The following is a 17,926-nucleotide window of genomic DNA, read 5'->3' as shown; positions in this document are numbered from 1 at the left end:
ACACTTTTAAATTAATCATGATTAATCACAGGTTATTACGTGTTTTCATTAATTTAATTAACTTAAAAAAAGACCCCAATATTTGGAGACAAATGCAATTTTATTTTCAGAATTTCATACAGTATACTTTTTTAAATGCTTTACTTGAATGCACATCATTTATTTGCTAAAAACTGGGTAACAGTTTTATCTAAAGTCCAGTCAGGGTTTATTTTGAAGTGAAATTTGCCGAAGAGCACAACACTTGGATTCTCCTCATTTATCTTTGCACGAGGTATACATTGATCTGATCACTGACTGTATACCAACCTGTGCCGCCTTTCAGGTAACCATCCACATTTAAGGTAAAGGAGCAAGTGTGCTCAAAATAAACTGTGTGATTAATCGGTGTATGTATATGATTAATTTGATATGTTTTTGTAATTAATCAAGAGATAACTTGTTATTTTTGACACCCCTACTCAAAAGATACACAATTAGTTAAAAAAAATCATGTAAGAATACCTTTTTACAGACATCCAGTAGTGCTTTGTAGAGCTTTTTGTCCACACTCCGAAAGATATGAAAGTGAAGAACAAAAAGAGCACAAACAGCAGAATATTTATCTCTCTGGTCAATCTCTGACGGTTCACCTGTAAACCAAACCAAAATTATTTGAACAGAAATTGAAGCAACATTAAGTCAATGTAAAACTAAACTATATTTGGAAATGAAACTGACCAATCTTAGATTCCACATTTGAGAATATGGTCCTTATGTTGAAAGCAAACTCCTCAGCAAAGGTGGTGTTTTTGGCAACAGCTACTCCTTGCCCAGCATCATCAAATCTTTGGTCCACACACGCCTGTTGTATAGCAGAAGAAAGCATAGGATGAATATGCTTTTAGGTATCAATAGTGCTCATTCAGTCAAAGTCTTGGTTTAGAGTTAGTGTCTTCCCTGTGTTTTAGCCAAGGGGTTTCTAACCTTTTTGACCTCGGGGCCCAACTTTTCCATTATAGGGACCACTCAAATATTAAGATCGAATTAGTAATCTTACTCTTGATTTTAATCATATTCAATAAATTACATCCAATCTACTTTTAGTTCACAACCTTGTAAAATGATATGAAAACATGTGTTGCTCAAAAGGATTATTATTTCTTTAACAAATGATGAACCTCAGGCTTTGGTCAGTTTGATTATAAAAATAAGTTCTTATGCAAATGAAGGGACTCATAAAAACTGATGAAAAATACATTCACATACAAATACGGTCTGCTAAAATAAACAGATGCTAACTCAATTGATAACAAATAAAAATAATGTTTCTTAACTTAACTGTCAATAAAATGTAAGTGCAAATGAAAATACAGCTTTAACACTTTAGTCATATTTTTTGCGCTTAAGAAGGTTCTCTATGACTGTAGCTCCAGACTTCTTCTGTTTTTTTTATATAGTCATTACTGTCGCAAGAAGTAAAAAGGTGTATTCCAACTGAGTACCGCTTTGGTCAGGTTGATTAGAAAAACAAGTACTTATTCAAAAGAAGGGACTCATACAAAATTATGTTAAAAAAATACATTTAAATACAAATACGGAGTGCTAAAATAAACAGATGCTAACTAAATTAATAACAAATAAAAATAATGTTTCTTAACTAAACTGTCAATAAAATGTAAGTGCTAAAGAAAATACAGCTTTACCACTTCAGTCATAATTTTTGCACTTAAGAAAGTTCTCTATAACTGTAGCTCCAGACTTAATCTGGTTTTTTTTGATAGTCGCAAGTAGTGAAAACGTGTATTACAACTGAGTTCTGCTGTGGCCCATACAGACCACAGCTGAGAAACAGATATTTTTTTGCAGCCCTCTCGAGGGCGCTAGTGGCCAAACAAATTAAGAAACACTGCTTTAGCCCCCAGTCCAAAAACATGCTATCAGTTGTTTGACAATGTTTGTGTGCATTTAAAAGACATCAGTCAACTGTGCACTTGGCCTCTCATCCTGGTATAGGTTCCAGCTTCCCCATGAGTAAGTGTATGATTAGTGTCTAGGTGCACCTAATATTGTGGCTGGTGTATTTTATCTACAATAACAGGCCCCTCCTCACGAGTTGAAGGACATTCGGAGAGCTTTGGAATTGTGCCGAATGTGCTTGAAGATCCAAGGAAATGGTTATTGGTTGTATTTTTGCCTGCTGGATGTATGGTGACAGTGTAAAAGTCAAAGTATAGCGGAACCTCAATTTACAAGCCCTTCATTGTATGAACTTTTTGATTTACGAACCACAAACCGAATAAAAACATGCTTTGGTGTTCCACTCTTGTCTCAGAGTAAGAACGTTTCATCCACCCATTGTGTGCCTCGCAAAGCAGCTATTTTGTGCCCGACAGCATATTCATTGTGGGCAGGCTGATCAATCGCTGGTGCTCAATGTGTATCAGCTTCGTGTTACAGGCCTTTGCTACTGTGCTCAGTGCTACTTAGTGTTTTTTTTTTTTAGCTTATTTACAAAATGTTTCTGGTTTTGCTTGCTTAATATGAGTCCAAAGAAAACAATGGACAACTGATGTGTGGTAGCTGTAGGTACATTCAAGAAGTATCTACAGCATTGTCAACACTGCCTCCCTCCATTCCCCTCCCTTCCACTAAACACAAACAAGATTACCAACAAGTTAAAGTGTATTTAATTTTTATTCTTAACCATTGCAGCGACCTGTCTGGTTAGGTTAAGAAGTTTTGTCAGAGGGCCAGTGACAGTGTGTGTGTGTGTTTACATAGTTTACCTAGTTGTTGTTTTGGCCTCGTTAATAAAGGGAACGTTGATTCATCACCCCCTTTTATGTTTGTTTGATGGACAGTACGGGCAGCACGGTGGTACAGGGGTTAGTGCATGTGCCTCACAATACGAAGGTCCTGAGCAGTCCTGGTCTTTCTGTGTGGAGTTTGCATGTTCTTCCCGTGACTGCGTGGGTTCCCTAAGGCTTCCTCCCACTGCCAAAAACATGCACCTGAGGATAGGTTGATTGGCAACACTAAATTGGCCCTAGTGTGTGAATGTGAGTGTGAATGTTGTCTGTCTATCCATGTTGGCCCTGCAATGCAATGGCGACTTGTCCAGGGTGTACACCGCCTTCCGCCCGATTGTAGCTGAGATAAGCTCCAGCACCCCCCGCGACACCGAACGGGACAAGCGGTAGAAAATGGATGAATGGATGGATGGATAGACAGTACTATATAGCTCTTTATATTGTGTTCAAAGTGTACAAACGTTTACCAAAAGATGAACTTTTTTTTTGTTTACATTTTTATGGAGAAATTAGCTGCAATACATCAACTTTTATATTTACAAATGCTGTGCAAGAAGAACCAATTAAATTAGTTAATCGGGTCCCACTGTATGACAAAAAGTGTGAAAGCTGAGTCACCTGCAGTATCATGCCATTCAGCAGCTGTCCCTCCAGTTTGAGCAAGAGCTTCTCAAATGGTTTCAGTTTCTCCTTAGCAATTGAAAATTTCCCAGGATTATGGTGAACAGACTTCAATAACCTGTAACAGTAGCATGTAGATAGTTAAAGACTAGAAAATTAGGAAATAACATAATACGGTAATATATTTTGCATTAGGGAATTGAATCAAGACATAATAATCATACACATTATGCAACACTGGTTGAAATGATCTATGCTAAAAGAATATAAGCCAACCATATGCATCGGGTATAACCTTTTGATTTGCCAATCAGTGAACAAATGTAATAAATTAGGATTCATTACATTGAAGAAAAATAGTATTATACTGATACATCATTATTACAAATAACTTAAAAAGGACACAAGTCTTATAATGACCTCTGGAAAGTATTCACAGCACTTCACTTTTTCCACATTTTATGCTGCGTTACAGCCTTATTCCAAAATGTAATACATTATTTTCAAAATTCTACAGACACCATATTGACAACGTGAAAAGGTTGTTTTTTTTAATTTGTAAATGTATGTATAAAAAATAAATAATCACATGCACATAAGTATTCACATATTTTGCTCAATACTTTACTGATGCACCTTTGGCAGCAGTTACAGCCTGAAGTATTTGTGAACACTATGCCACAATCTTGGCACACATATCTTTGGGCAGATTCACCCATTCGTCTTTGCCCATTTGTCTTTGCAGCACCTCTCAAGCTCCATCAGGTTGGGTGGTAAGTGTTGGTTTTCATCCAGGATGTCTCTGTACATTGCTGCATTCATCTTAGTCTAGTCAGGGAGGTGATCGAGAACCCAATGGTCACTCTGTAAGAGCAACAGCATTCCTCTGTGGAGAGAGGAGAACTTTCCAGAAGGACAACAATCTCCGCAGCAATCCACCAATCAGGTCTGTATGTTATAAAGCCTCAACGGAAGCCCTTTCTTAGTAAAAAGTTTGCCTAAATCCACCTGAAATACTCTCAGACCAGAGAAACACCGTTCTCTAGTCTGATGACACAAAGATTGAAGTCTTTGGCGTGAATGCCAGGCGTCATGTTTGGAGGAAACCAGGCACCGCTCATCACCAGGCCAATACCACCCCTACAGTGAAGTATGGTGGTGGCAGCATCATGCTTTGGGGATGTTTTTCAGCGGCAGGAAGTGGGAGACAAGTCAGGATAAAGGGAAAGATGAATGCAGCAATGTACAGAGACATCCAGGAAGAAAACTAAACCTTCCCAGCTAACCTGATGGAGCTTGAGAGGTGCTGCAATGAGGAATGGGCAAAACTTCCCAAAGATAGATGTGCCAAGCTTGTGGCATCATATTAAAAAAGATTTGAGGCTGTAATTGCTACCAACGGTGCATCAAAAAAAGTATTGAGCAAAGGCTGTGAATACTTAAGCACATGTGATGTTTTTATAATTTTTAAAACATTTGCAAATTTAAAAAAATTAACTTTTCACATTGTCATTATGGGGTATTGCCTGTAGAATTTTGAGGATAAAATTAATTTATTCCATTTTGGAATAAGGCTGTAACATAACAACATGTGGAAAAAGTGAAGTGGTCTGAATACTTTCTAGATGCACCATACTGTAAAGGGTTAAACATGGAACTTTCATATAATTCCTTGAAATGAAAATACTTGTATTTGTGTTTTTATGTTCACCTTTTGTACATCTTCCAGTGATCTTTGAGCGTGCCATGATTTTCCATGATTTCATCAAGCGTGAGTAGAACCACTAACAAATCACCAAGATGCTCATACACTATCTGCAGACGGGAAAGTAATTAGTATTTTTTTGTGAAACATACACATTAAGGATAAATACCACTTAAGACCAGGTTGTTAAGACTCACCTGGAAATGGACACCTGATGACTCAATAATGTTTGTTGCACCCCTAAAGTATGACAGAACATGCATTGGTCAGTGTTTTACTGGTACAATAGTCAAGGTCTACTACAGTGAAGTGCGACCTCCTTTTTGTTAGTAATCCTTTCCAAAAATTCTTATAAAAACCAAATCAATTTCTTCCTTAAGAAATAATGTAAATCTAATTAACCAGTTACAGACAACCAAAAATTCTAACACAAAACATATTTTATAAAAAGTTTTATGTTTTTTCATGCAGAAAACCATGTCAAATAAATATAAATAATGAATTGTATGGATAAATGAACATTCAACATCACTTTTACTTCTTTTAAAGACTTGTTAAACAAAAGATAGCGATGATCTGAGAGGGAAGAGACACATTTTACTTGCTTTCAATAATATTTCTCACCTTCTTTATCAGAGTGCTGGCACTCACAAATTTCTTTTTTCGTACTCAGCATGACAAGGATGGCTTTTTGTGTTGTTATCCATTAGTTGCAGTTATTTTATATTATATTTATAATTAATATTTATTTTATAGGCGCAGGGCAGCCATCCATAAACCAGAGGGTTCCTTGTTCGATGCCAGCTTCCACCATCCTAGTCACTGCCCTTGTGTCCTTGGGCAAGACTCTTTACCCACCTTACTCCCAGTGCCACACACATTGGTATTAACGTAGCTTACCACCACCATGTCCACTTCTCAATGCTCACTTTGAGACAATTGGGGAAAAAGCGCTACATAAATATAATTTATTTCAATTAGAGATGTCCGATGATATCGGTAAATGTGTTAAAAAAGTAATATCGGAAATGATCGGTATCGTTTTTTTTATTATCGGTATCGTTTTTTTTTGTTTTGTTTTTATTAAATCAACATCAAAAACACAAGATACACTTACAATTAGTGCACCAACCCAAAAAACCTCCGTCCCCCATTTACACTCATTCACACAAAAGGGTTGTTTCTTTCTGTTATTAATATGCTGGTTCCTACATTATATATCAATATATATCAATACAGTCTGCAAGGGATACAGTCCGTAAGCACACATGATTGTGCGTGCTGCTGGTCCACTAATAGTACTAACCTTTAACAGTTAATTTTACTAATTTTCATTAATTACTAGTTTATATGTAACTGTTTTTATATTGTTTTACTTTCTTTTTTATTCAAGAAAATGGTTTTAATTTATTTATCTTATTTTATTTTATTATTATTTTTTAAAAGTACCTTATCTTCACCATACCTGGTTGTCCAAATTAAGCATAATAATGTGTTAATTCCACGACTTTATATATCGGTTGATATCGGTATCGGTAATTAAAGAGTTGGACAATATCGGAATATCGGATATCGGCAAAAAGCCATTATCGGACATGCCTAATTTCAATACTTATATACTACTCACATGTGACATTACTTACTTAGTTTTATAATAAACTTTGTGTATGATTTAGAACATTTTAGGCACCCCGAGTGATGAATTAATAAGCCAACAAACGTTTTCTTAATGGAACTCACTTGTTGCTGTTGTACAGGGCTGCCAGCTGATGAACAATGTTGACCACCACTTCATAACATCTTGACACAAAGCAGGACAGTTCCTGATAAACAATATAAGAAGTCATCTTTTGATGCAAAAAAACAAACAGTCCTTCTACTGAAAATACATTTATTTCCTACCTGTAAAAAGGAGATGATTCGGCCCATTTGAATTTGGGACTCCCCTTCAACAACGCTGGAGTCTGACACTGTTAAAAGTGCACACATGGGCTTTACTTATTAAGCTGAGCAGAAGCAATATGAACTTTTAAAAAAGACCGATGACCAGCAGATTACCTCCCTCTCCATAGTACAATAATCCATTGTAGAACTTGTTTTCTGCCTGTAAAGTAACATGATTAAAAATATTATTGCATTTGGAACATGATACAGTATACAACAGAATTACTGCTGGTAGATACTGAAGACACTGTCAGAATAATTGTATCCAAGTTATCACAAAACTTTGTGTTGCCATGAGTGCCTGGCGAGAAGACAAAAGCTGTCTTTGATCCTAGAAGAAGGCTTGTAAAACTCCACTGTGTAGGATGGGAAGCAACATGAAGGTGTTCTGTTTCTTTGATGTATTGTAATCAACAGAAATATTTTGTCTTGACCCGAGAACTACAAAGCGGAGAGGAAGCAGGACCAGACTCCCCTCAAGGGGACCTTTTCTTTGAACTGTTTTGTGGCCATAGGCAGCACCTGTTTACAATCCCCTTCCTTTAGAAACAGCTGTTGCCATGTAATCAGGGAAAGTCCAAATAAAAGAGGAGGCGTTCAATCTTTCGTCAGAGCATGGTGAGACTGTACAAAGAGTACAGTCCGGACGTCTCTCCTCAATTGAGCCAAATTTAATTCTGTCTCTGTTTAATTCCTTGCTTCTTGTCTTGTTTAATAGATGTCATCAGTGTTTGAACTTGACAGACACGATGGAATAAAAGCAGAATGCCTGACCTGCTTACCTCATACTTGAGCGTCTTCACTTCACTACACAGTGCAGCATATACGGTGATCACTTTGTTCAGAACCTGCAAACCCAACATTTATTCAGAGCATCAACGCAATAAAACATACAGCTTATCTTGACTTTACCTTATTGTCTGTTTTAATTAACTCCAACAATGAAGACTGTTCATGTGGGAGGAGCTGAAGGACAAAATAACAAAGATGAAAAAAGTACCAAGTGCGTATTAAGTACTGTATGTTAAAAAGCAACGCCATGATGCTATCTACTGTATAGAGTCGTCATGGCAAGTTACAACCTTTGACAGTCCCATTATAATGTGTTTATGAGCAAGGGCATTAAATAAATAAATGCATTGGAAACACTCATTCATAGTAACACTGCACCGTCATTTATTAAGTTAGCTTATTAGGTGGAGAGTTGATTACTGAATAATTGTGGCTTGAAGCATTTTGGGGGAAATATAATTCACTACTGGATGGCTACCAACCACGGCATTGATAATCCAGTCTAAGATGTCTAAAAGAAGACTTGCATGACATCATGATACTTTAATACATTATTTTATTGTGGAAATGTAGTCAAATACCTAGCGCTAGTTAAAATTGTGTAAAGTAGAGAGTATATAGATTCAGAATTGTGAGAGTGATAGTTGTTTTGTTTCTTTAATTTACTTTGAGGGCGATGGGGTCCAGAGTAAAGTCCCAAACATCTCCAATGGAGTCATCAAGAGCCTCCTCAATGCCCCTCAGCTGTGATGTGTACTCCTCCAGAAACTTGGCATACTTCTTCAGTTGAACTTCTGTGTGTATTTCTGTACAGAGAGAGTTTTCATTTTGTTTAAGTTGGACGAGTCAAAGTCTGAGAGGCTCAAACTTTAACTAAAGCAACGTTTCAAAGATATATATTGATGCACAAATGAACTTAGTGCTGGTTAAGATTTTTTTTGTTATCTCTAATACTCAACCAGCCAAATATAGTGCATCTGGAAAATATTTGCTCCACTTTTTTCAAATTTTGTTATGTTACAGGCTTTTTCCAAATTGGAATACATTTATATTTTTCTAAAAATTTTACACAAATCACTAAATAATGACAAATGTTGTTTTAAATGTTTGCAAATGTACTAAAACACCACTTTGATATTCAGTGGAGGACTGCAACGAATCATCGAATAAATTGATTATAACAAAGCCTTGATTTGCATATTGTTGCACACATGAGAGCATTGCACCTAAAAAAGATGGCTCAAAGAAAAACAAGGACAAGTTGGAAAGTCAGCAAAGGGCCAAAAGAAGATGAGAGAGAGGTTTTGCGATCATTTAAAAGTACACAGACATTTTGATGAAATGTTTACAGAGCTGGCATTTCCACAATAGCGTGACATCGATTATGCTGCACATTACGAGATAGCATACTTAACAACAAATAAAAAGCAGAAACAAGGTAAAAGTCTACTTTGGCAGCCAACGCCATCTTATATGTTTGCCTTGCATAACTATATATTACGTTTTTAAAACAATATAAGTGATATAGAGAGATATTACCGTGGTAAAAGTGCAATTTCAATAGTGTGTGCATTCAAAAGACAAAAGCACAAAAGTCATCAGAAAAAGTCTAAAAACGACTTTCCTTGAAAGAGGCATTGAGCCTGGATATAGTTTTTTCAATTACTAGATTACTAAAATGAAGCTGAGATAGGCTCCAGCACCACCGCGACCCCAAAAAGGGACAAGCTGTAGAAAATGGATGGATGGGATGGATAGATTACTAAAATTATCAATAACTGCATCCCCAGATCAGTCAAAACAGAATGCACTTGCACTTAATATTGAACTTGATGGCAAAGGGTGGGGGACTATTCATGTACGTATCGTTACTTACTTTGTCATTTCAATGCATTTGTAAATATGTTTTTATGAGTGTTATGTTGTCATTATAAAATGTTGCGTGTATAACTTTGAGAATACAGATGGATTTATTCCATTTTGTAACAAGGCTATATTGTAACATATTGTAAATGTTTTTAAATTTGAGGTTTTACTGTATATTCACAGGCCGCAATATGAGGTATACCTTCATCAGCAACACAAACTGGGTGTAAAAGTTTCAAATCCAACACTACCCACCTTATTAAAGAAGCGATTAACTTTTTTGGTTTGTGGCAGAGCAATTTTTTGCGAATAAATACATCAATAGATGAACCACAACAACGTCAAAAAAAACGAATCATGTTGGTCTTTGTAAGAGTAAAATGTTTCATAAAGGTGTTGAGTCAGATCTCAATTAATGATGTAGGTGTACCTAATGATATGACCAGTGAGTACATTATGTCAATAAACTGCAATGCTATGTGATGGCTCTAGAAAATAGCGTTAGCTGACTTGCGAGCACAGTCCGGGCATCGTGGATGTTAAAGGTGAGTAACGGCTTAAGTAAGTAACAAATATTAAGGTTTAGGATCACTGTTTGTTTGCATAAAACTTGATTTTACCATCAAAGGCAGGTAGCGTTCTCGGCTACCCAACTTGCTAGCAACTGTAGGCTAAAAGGCTAAAAACAACCGACCGGATGTGGCATCTTACTCTGCGAACCGTCGTCAAAACGGTCAAATTCCCAGTCAGGCGCGATAGTTTCCACGGCCATCTCATAGGTGAATATAGGACCGAAATATTGTTTCAAAATGCAGAGCTACAGGAGGTACAGGAACCCATGATGGGTCTTATGATTTCCGCGAAGAGTCGCAAATGTTCATGGGAAATGAAGTCCGGGTGTTGTTGACGAGGCAGACCGACGCAAGAACGACATAGATACTCTAGACATGATAGATAGATAGATAGATAGATAGATAGATAGATAGATAGATAGATAGATAGATAGATAGATAGATAGATAGATAGATGGATGGATGGATGGATGGATGGATGGATGGATGGATGGATGGATGGATAGATAGATAGATAGATAGATAGATAGATAGATAGATAGATAGATAGATAGATAGATAGATAGATAGATAGATAGATAGATAGATAGATAGATAGATAGATAGATAGATAGATAGATAAGTTTAACAAAACAATTTATTGTTCCACAAAACAATTTATTTTTTCATAACATCCATCCATCCATTTCCTACCGCTTGTCCCTTCTCGGGGACATGGGGGTGTTGAAGCCTATACCAGCAAATCAGTAAAATACATCAGCCACAAAAATGTTTTCTACAAACTTATGACTTAACAAGCTTGTTACAAAATCCACTCAAGTTCCCCCCAAAATAACAAAAGTCTGTAAATTATCCATCCAACTATAAAAAGAAAATTCCACTTGTTGCTTTCACTAAACCCTAAAGTGCTTGGATCACATCGGGGTTGCTACCCTCCTGCATTTGCTTCCTCCTTGTGATCCAAATTGCCAATTAGGCAGAACCAATTAAAAAGTTATGCAAGTGTATGCAAACCCCTTTTGAGAGGGGTGTTTTTTGGCCCCAAAATAAACAATTTAGATAGATAGATAGATAGATAGATAGTTAGATGGATAGATAGATAGATAGATAGATAGATAGATAGATAGATGGATAGGTTTAACAAAACATTTTATTTTTTAATGATGAATCAGTAAATTACATCAGCCACAAAACAGTTTTTTATGAACTCATGACAACATAACAAGCTTGTCTTCAGAACAAACAGAACACATAATCCCCTTCAGTACCCGAAAAATAACAAAAGTCTGTAAATTGTCCATCAAACTATAAAATAAAAATTCCACTTTTATCTGGGCTTATACCAAACCTTTAAGTGCTTGGATCACATCAGGGTTGCTACCTTTTTCCGTTTGTTTCATCCTTGTGATCCAAATTGCCAATTTGTCAGAACCAAATAAAAAGTTTAGCAAGGTATGCAAACCCTTTTTTGAAGGAGTGTATGTTGACCCACCCCCCCAAAAAATTGCAGAGAAAATAACAAGATAGATAGATGGATAGATAGATAGTGTAGTGTCAGTAAATTGTAACATGTACATTTTTTCTTATACAATTTTAAACTTGCATGCATTTGCGCTTGGTCACAGAATCTGTTGGGGGATTATTTCACGAAGGAAATACCACCATTAGATAGCTTCAGGTCCAGATGTCAAACCAAGATCATCCAGAGAGTCCTTGTTTTTGCCCCCAGGACAAAGGGGAACTTAAATGAATTACATTTTTGGAGGAAGTATAAACACATTAACGACATATGGTAGGAGCACCCACCGGTAGGAGTAGAGATCAGTGGTCGGAGGTCACCCGACTCAGTTGAGCAAAGTGACAATGCCCAGATGTTGTCTGCATTTTGTACAAACAAACTGGGCGTTGTCCAAACTGACCGGCTCCTGGGGTAGAACAACAAAAAGCAAGTGTCTTCATATAACAGGTATTTAAGGATAGTTGGCCTGGCAGAGGCCCTGCGATGAGGTGATGACTTGTCCAGGGTGTATCCTGCCTTCCGCCTGAGTGCAGCTGAGATAGGCTCTGGCACCCCCTGCGACCCAGAGAGAGAGAAAATGGATGAATGGATGGCCTGGCAGACAGACAGAGATACTCTTTGTCATGTTTAAGCACCGAACTATCTATTAAACTGAACAAGAAGCAAGGAATCAGGAATAGACAGAGTTCAATTTGGCTCATGAGGAGAATGCATGGAGCTGCACACTCAGTTACAGTCTCACCCTACGCTCTGAGGAACAGCCCACATGTTCCCCTTTTTATTCAGTTAAGGAGTTCCCTAGTTACATCGCTGAGGCTGCTTCTAAAGGGAGGGGTCACACATTATGCGAGCAGCTCAGTATGCACATCCATCCATCCATCCATCCATCCATCCATCCATTCATCCATTCATCTTCTTCCGCTTATCCGAGGTCGGGTCGCGGGGGCAGCAGCCTAAGCAGGGAAGCCCAGACTTCCTTCTCCCCAGCCACTTCGTCCAGCTCCTCCTGGGGGATCCCGAGGCGTTCCCAGGCCAGCCGGGAGACATAGTCTTCCCAACGTGTCCTGGGTCTTCCCCGTGGCCTCCTACCGGTCGGACGTGCCCTAAACACCTCCCTAGGGAGGCGCTTAGGTGGCATCCTGACCAGATGCCCGAACCACCTCATCTGGCTCCTCTCGATGTGAAGGAGCAGCGGCTTTACTTTGAGCTCCCCCCGGATGACAGAGCTTCTCACCCTATCTCTAAGGGAGAGCCCCGCCACCCGGCGGAGGAAACTCATTTCGGCCGCTTGTACCCGTGATCTTGTCCTTTCCGTCATAACCCAAAGCTCATGACCATAGGTGAGGATGGGAACGTAGATCGCCCGGTTAATTGAGAGCTTTGCCTTCCGGCTCAGCTCCTTCTTCACCACAACGGATCGATACAGCGTTCGCATTACTGAAGACGCCGCACCGATCCGCCTGTCGATCTCACGATCCACTCTTCCCTCACTCGTGAACAAGACTCCGAGGTACTTGAACTCCTCCACTTGGGGCAAGATCTCCTCCCCAACCCGGAGATGGCACTCCACCCTTTTCCGGGCGAGAACCATGGACTCGGACTTGGAGGTGCTGATTCTCATCCCAGTCGCTTCACACTCAGCTGCGAACCGATCCAGTGAGAGCTGAAGATCCTGGCCAGATGAAGCCATCAGGACCACATCATCTGCAAAAAGCAGAGACCAAATCCTGCAGCCACCAAACCGGATCCCCTCAACGCCTTGACTGCGCCTAGAAATTCTGTCCATAAAAGTTGAACATGTTGTTCGTTATGGACAATCCGTGACGGGCACAAAAGTCCAATAACAAAACACCACTCGGGTTCAGATCCGGGCGGCCATTCTTCCCAATCACGCCTCTCCAGGTTTCACTGTCGTTGCCAATATGAGCGTAGAAGTCCCCCAGTAGAACGAGGGAATCACCCGGGGGAGCACCCTCAAGTACTCCCTCGAGTGAATCCAAAAAGGGTGGGTACTCTGAGCTGCTGTTTGGTGCGTAAGCGCAAACAACAATCAGGACCCGTCCCCCCCACTCGAAGGCGGAGGGAAGCTACCCTCTCGACCACCGGGTTGAACTCCAACATGTAGGCTCTGAGCAGGGGGGCAACAAGAATTGCCACCCCAGCCCGTCGCCTCTCACTGCTGGCAACGCCAGAGTTGAAGAGAGTCCAGCCCCTCTCGAGAGAACTGGTTCCAGAGCCCTTGCTGTGCATCGAGGTGTCTGAGTCCGACTATATCCAATGGGAACTTCTCTACCTCACGCACTAGCTCAGGCTCCTTCCCCCCAGCGAGGGGACGTTTCACGTCCCAAGAGCTAGCTTCTGTAGCCGAGGATCGGACCGCCAAGTTCCCTGCCTTCGGCTGCCTCCCAGCTCACATTGCACCCGACCTCTATGGCCCCTGCTTTGGGTGGTGAGCCCATTATATATAGTATGCACAATACGTGATTATTCAGAACGGAATTTGCTGGGGGCCTTGTGATTGCGCCCTGTCTCGGCTTTGTCTGATGTTGATTTGCCTTATCTTCGTTAAAGTGCTGGTTCGTCCTTGGCTGTTAGCAAGCTGAAAGACAGAAACATATGCGGCAAGGCCACTCCTCACATGCAGTGGAAGATAACAAGTTGTGTGCCCTTGCACGAGAAGAAAAAGTACAGCTTGAGCACAATAGATAATAACTAGAACAACAGCCTTTAAGCATAAGAGTTGTGTGATAACTTATATATAATTATTCTAACACGCTTCTCCTGGAAGCTGCAGTTCCAGTCTGAGGCTTGTTCAACCAAATAAAGCTTTGTTCAACGATTCCTTGCCGGCGCCATCTTTGATTTATTTACAACACCGAGTCGTCCTCAAGTCTGGACGGGAAAGACAAGACCAGCTATATACAGATAGATAGATACTCTTGATAACAATTCCTGGCTATTTCATCATGATCTGGTGTAGTACTAGTGTATGTTTTTGGAAGCTATTAAAAAGACCCAATAAGTTATAAAATGGGCAATATTTTGGACCATATTATATAAATATATATACAAAATTTAAAGAAAAAATAGCGTCTCCAATGCAATATTGACATTTGCAATAAAGAAAACAATAGTTATAATGCCAGAAAAAGACAAAAGAAACATTTTGTGTGTCTGAAAAGGAGCAGGAAGAAGCAATCAGCCCCATCAATCAGATATAATAATCCAATTCTTGATCAACATTACAATACATCATCACCTGAGACATAACAATATTTAGTATTACATGAACATACATTTAATCGACATGCACTCACAATAACAAACCCACTCATCATTTTATCAAATGTAGTTTGTATAAATACATGACAGCCTTAAAATTGTTTATGTTTTCTCTTTTTTGCTGTTCCTATCAAATACACTTTTTATTTTTATTTTTTTAATTGAATAAGGTTTTTGCTTTGTTTGATTTGGCTCATCCAATTACTTCCACTGAGTCACCCCACAAATTGATAGGCACATACAGGTACTTTACTTTGATTGGTGTTAACACAAGATTGCTTTAAATTCATTTTACCCCTCAAATCATATTCTCCATGTAGCAACAGTACAGTGTCACTCTTTCACTTATGTGCCACAAGCTGGCACTGAATCACCACTAACTGCCATGGAGGTGCTAACACCTGCCTTTTAGAAATGTACTGGATGTTGAAGCTGGTTTACTCTTAAATGTTCGACCAGTACACTGCATGGCAGGTCTGCATACTTGGTGATGAATATAGCTCAGGACCAAGATAATTATTTAAAATATATTTTTTTTGTGTGTGTGTGTGGGGAGTGGGTAGGTTATGCCCCCAAGCATAATATATTCTGAGGGGAGACTCACTGCCACACTTTGAAACTCCTGAGTAAAGCACAAGCAATTATAAGAGTTCTCCCAACTAAAGCTTGCAATGCAATCTATGGCAGTTATGGTCTGAAGTGGCTGGTGTGAGTGGGGGTTGAGCACAGTTACGCTTAAGTCACCGTGGAGACTCAGCATATCTTTTGGACAATGAGGCCACAAGGAAGGGTCACAGTCAGCAGTGCAGCGTGAGAACTGGCTGTTCTAATCCTGCGCTTTTACTTTGAAGGTATGTTTTTTTATTTTTTATTTACTAAGAATAAAATGACACAAGTCTGAAATGAGGTATAAGATTTTACTATAACCTCCTGAGTGGACTTTAGTTTTTGGTCTATTGCTAGTGTCAAAGTTACAAATTGCAAGAGAAAAAAAATAACCCTGTTATGCAAACACATGACTGTCCATTGCAGAGGAGGTAAATCAAAGTTATTGGTTTGTGAGAAAAAACTTTAGCTAACTGAACTATATATTTCATTCAGATCTCTGCATCTCGAACAGTACAGATAAGGACTTTGTTATCCGTCATTTTACAACCAGGGATTATGATTGATTCTTCATTCCTACATACAGGTCATGACCAGATATAGATTTACCGGGACATATATGATGATCCATAATCAAAATTGGTGTCATTTATGATAAATGATACATTTATAACAAAATAAAACGCCAAAAAAACGGTGAATGTTCTAATATGAAAAAGAGTGTTTAACCAACTTATACCGGTACTTAAAACTTTGGAAACATTTTTGTTGTTTAAATGTGCTGTATGATTAAAGTGGATTGGATTGGATTGGATTAAATCAGTAAACCCCAGTCTGTTGTATTGAATTGAATTGTAAGAATAAATCATTTGACTATAACCTCGGCTTTTCCCATACCGAGTCATCTGTTAGGAATGTCAAATTAAAGTCACTTGTCTCCGGAGGGTTAACAAGACGTTGTCAGAGCAGCGAATGAAATTAGGAATGAAGAATGACAATGGAGGCAATCTTTGGCATCACATGACTCCTCTGTCTACGCCAGGCCTGGGCAATTATTTTGACTCGGGGGCCAAATTTAGAGAAAAAAATGTGTCTTGGGGCCGGTATATCTATTTTTAGGAACACTAATACAAAACCTCACAATAATGTCTGATTGAATGCTAAAAACGTTATGACAGACCGCCTCAAAAAATGTAATGCAATTGTACACTTTTCTATGAACGATAAAACACTGAATATTGACAACATATGAATGTCACACCCCCTCTCGATTGACATATTTTACAATCAAGCGAAACGCAACAAAAATGCAACAAACAGCGAAATATGAACGCAAAGGGTAAAAAGAACCCACCTACAATCTGATATATCACTAAGTTTTAGAACTTTGTTGTAAAAATCTCCTTCCGCATCTGTCCCTGACACCCGCATTTCAGGCTGGCCGCTCTAGAAACACTCTGTGGAAATGCTCCCTACCCACAGTGCTTGGTGCCTCGTCTGAGCTGCTGTGACTTAGATTACCATAGTAACCAATTAAATTACCATAGTAACTAGTATATAGAGCAAAAGCGCAGATTCCAACCATTGAAATACTTTGTATAGTTCAAGACTTACGGTCATTTGAAAACATCACTGCACATCATAATGGCAGTTACACATTCCATCTTAAAGATCTAAAAAAAATGTTTGAGAATGCCCGGCGGGCCAGATTGAAAAGCTTAACAGGCCGCATGTGGCCCCTAGGCCTTAATTTGCCCAGGTCTGGTCTACGCCATACCTATCTGTATCGAACCAAACAAACTTCTAACAATATGTGAAGCCGGGCAAACATATGCCTACAGCATGAAGGGAGGAGAACTTTTTCTCCTATGTTCGTTTAATCTCCAATAAAGCTCAATTTTCAGATTCACTGTCTTAGATTTATTTTACAGTGTGATTGTTTGAAGCAAATTAATACAATTCCCTCATGGCCACAAGAAGGTAAAGGGAGACATCCTGCTTCCCTTGGCTCCTTGCAAAATGTCAGTCTTGTCCTTCTTCTCAAAGTCTGATAAACTATTCCAAAGGGGGGTTGGGTTGTCCATGTATCTGACTACGGTTTACATGGTAACTTTCCCTCTGCTGGCTTATCTCAATGATTATTGCCGCTCACAAACAGGGGCGCCGCTAGGGATTTTGGGCCCCATGAAAAGAATCTTTACAGGGCCCCCAACACAGTATCATTAAT

The 17,926-nt window shown here is 39.0% G+C and overlaps 2 protein-coding genes across 4 annotated transcripts in view; one reads left to right on the top strand and one right to left on the bottom strand.

The window, feature by feature from the left end:
- washc4 (WASH complex subunit 4) overlaps nucleotides 1–10,608 on the bottom strand; it is a 32,704-nt gene extending 22,096 nt beyond the window's left edge. Inside the window, exons 1-12 of one of the 2 annotated variants that reach the window (XM_061970069.2) lie at nucleotides 10,432–10,608; nucleotides 8,521–8,660; nucleotides 7,975–8,028; nucleotides 7,845–7,910; nucleotides 7,177–7,222; nucleotides 7,021–7,088; nucleotides 6,859–6,941; nucleotides 5,316–5,358; nucleotides 5,125–5,228; nucleotides 3,411–3,531; nucleotides 721–844; nucleotides 505–632 (exon numbers count right to left, since the gene is read on the bottom strand). In XM_061970069.2, coding sequence (XP_061826053.1) covers nucleotides 505–632; nucleotides 721–844; nucleotides 3,411–3,531; nucleotides 5,125–5,228; nucleotides 5,316–5,358; nucleotides 6,859–6,941; nucleotides 7,021–7,088; nucleotides 7,177–7,222; nucleotides 7,845–7,910; nucleotides 7,975–8,028; nucleotides 8,521–8,660; nucleotides 10,432–10,492 — 1,038 coding nt within the window. In that variant the 5' untranslated portion in view covers nucleotides 10,493–10,608. The remainder of the gene's footprint in view (nucleotides 1–504; nucleotides 633–720; nucleotides 845–3,410; nucleotides 3,532–5,124; nucleotides 5,229–5,315; nucleotides 5,359–6,858; nucleotides 6,942–7,020; nucleotides 7,089–7,176; nucleotides 7,223–7,844; nucleotides 7,911–7,974; nucleotides 8,029–8,520; nucleotides 8,661–10,431) is intronic. The other variant, XM_061970070.2, reaches the window with a different exon arrangement.
- Nucleotides 10,178–17,926, top strand: part of slc41a2a (solute carrier family 41 member 2a) — a 33,120-nt gene continuing 25,371 nt past the window's right edge. The window contains exon 1 of one of the 2 annotated variants that reach the window (XM_061970073.1): nucleotides 10,178–10,265. The gene's annotated coding sequence lies outside the window, so the exon portion shown is untranslated. Of the gene's footprint in view, nucleotides 10,266–15,859; nucleotides 15,945–17,926 lie in introns of those variants that run through there. The other variant, XM_061970075.1, reaches the window with a different exon arrangement.

The sequence above is a fragment of the Nerophis lumbriciformis genome, linkage group LG10 (assembly GCF_033978685.3).
Source record: "Nerophis lumbriciformis linkage group LG10, RoL_Nlum_v2.1, whole genome shotgun sequence".
NCBI classification, from domain to species: domain Eukaryota; kingdom Metazoa; phylum Chordata; class Actinopteri; order Syngnathiformes; family Syngnathidae; genus Nerophis; species Nerophis lumbriciformis.
This window is presented reverse-complemented; position numbering and strand designations above follow the sequence as displayed.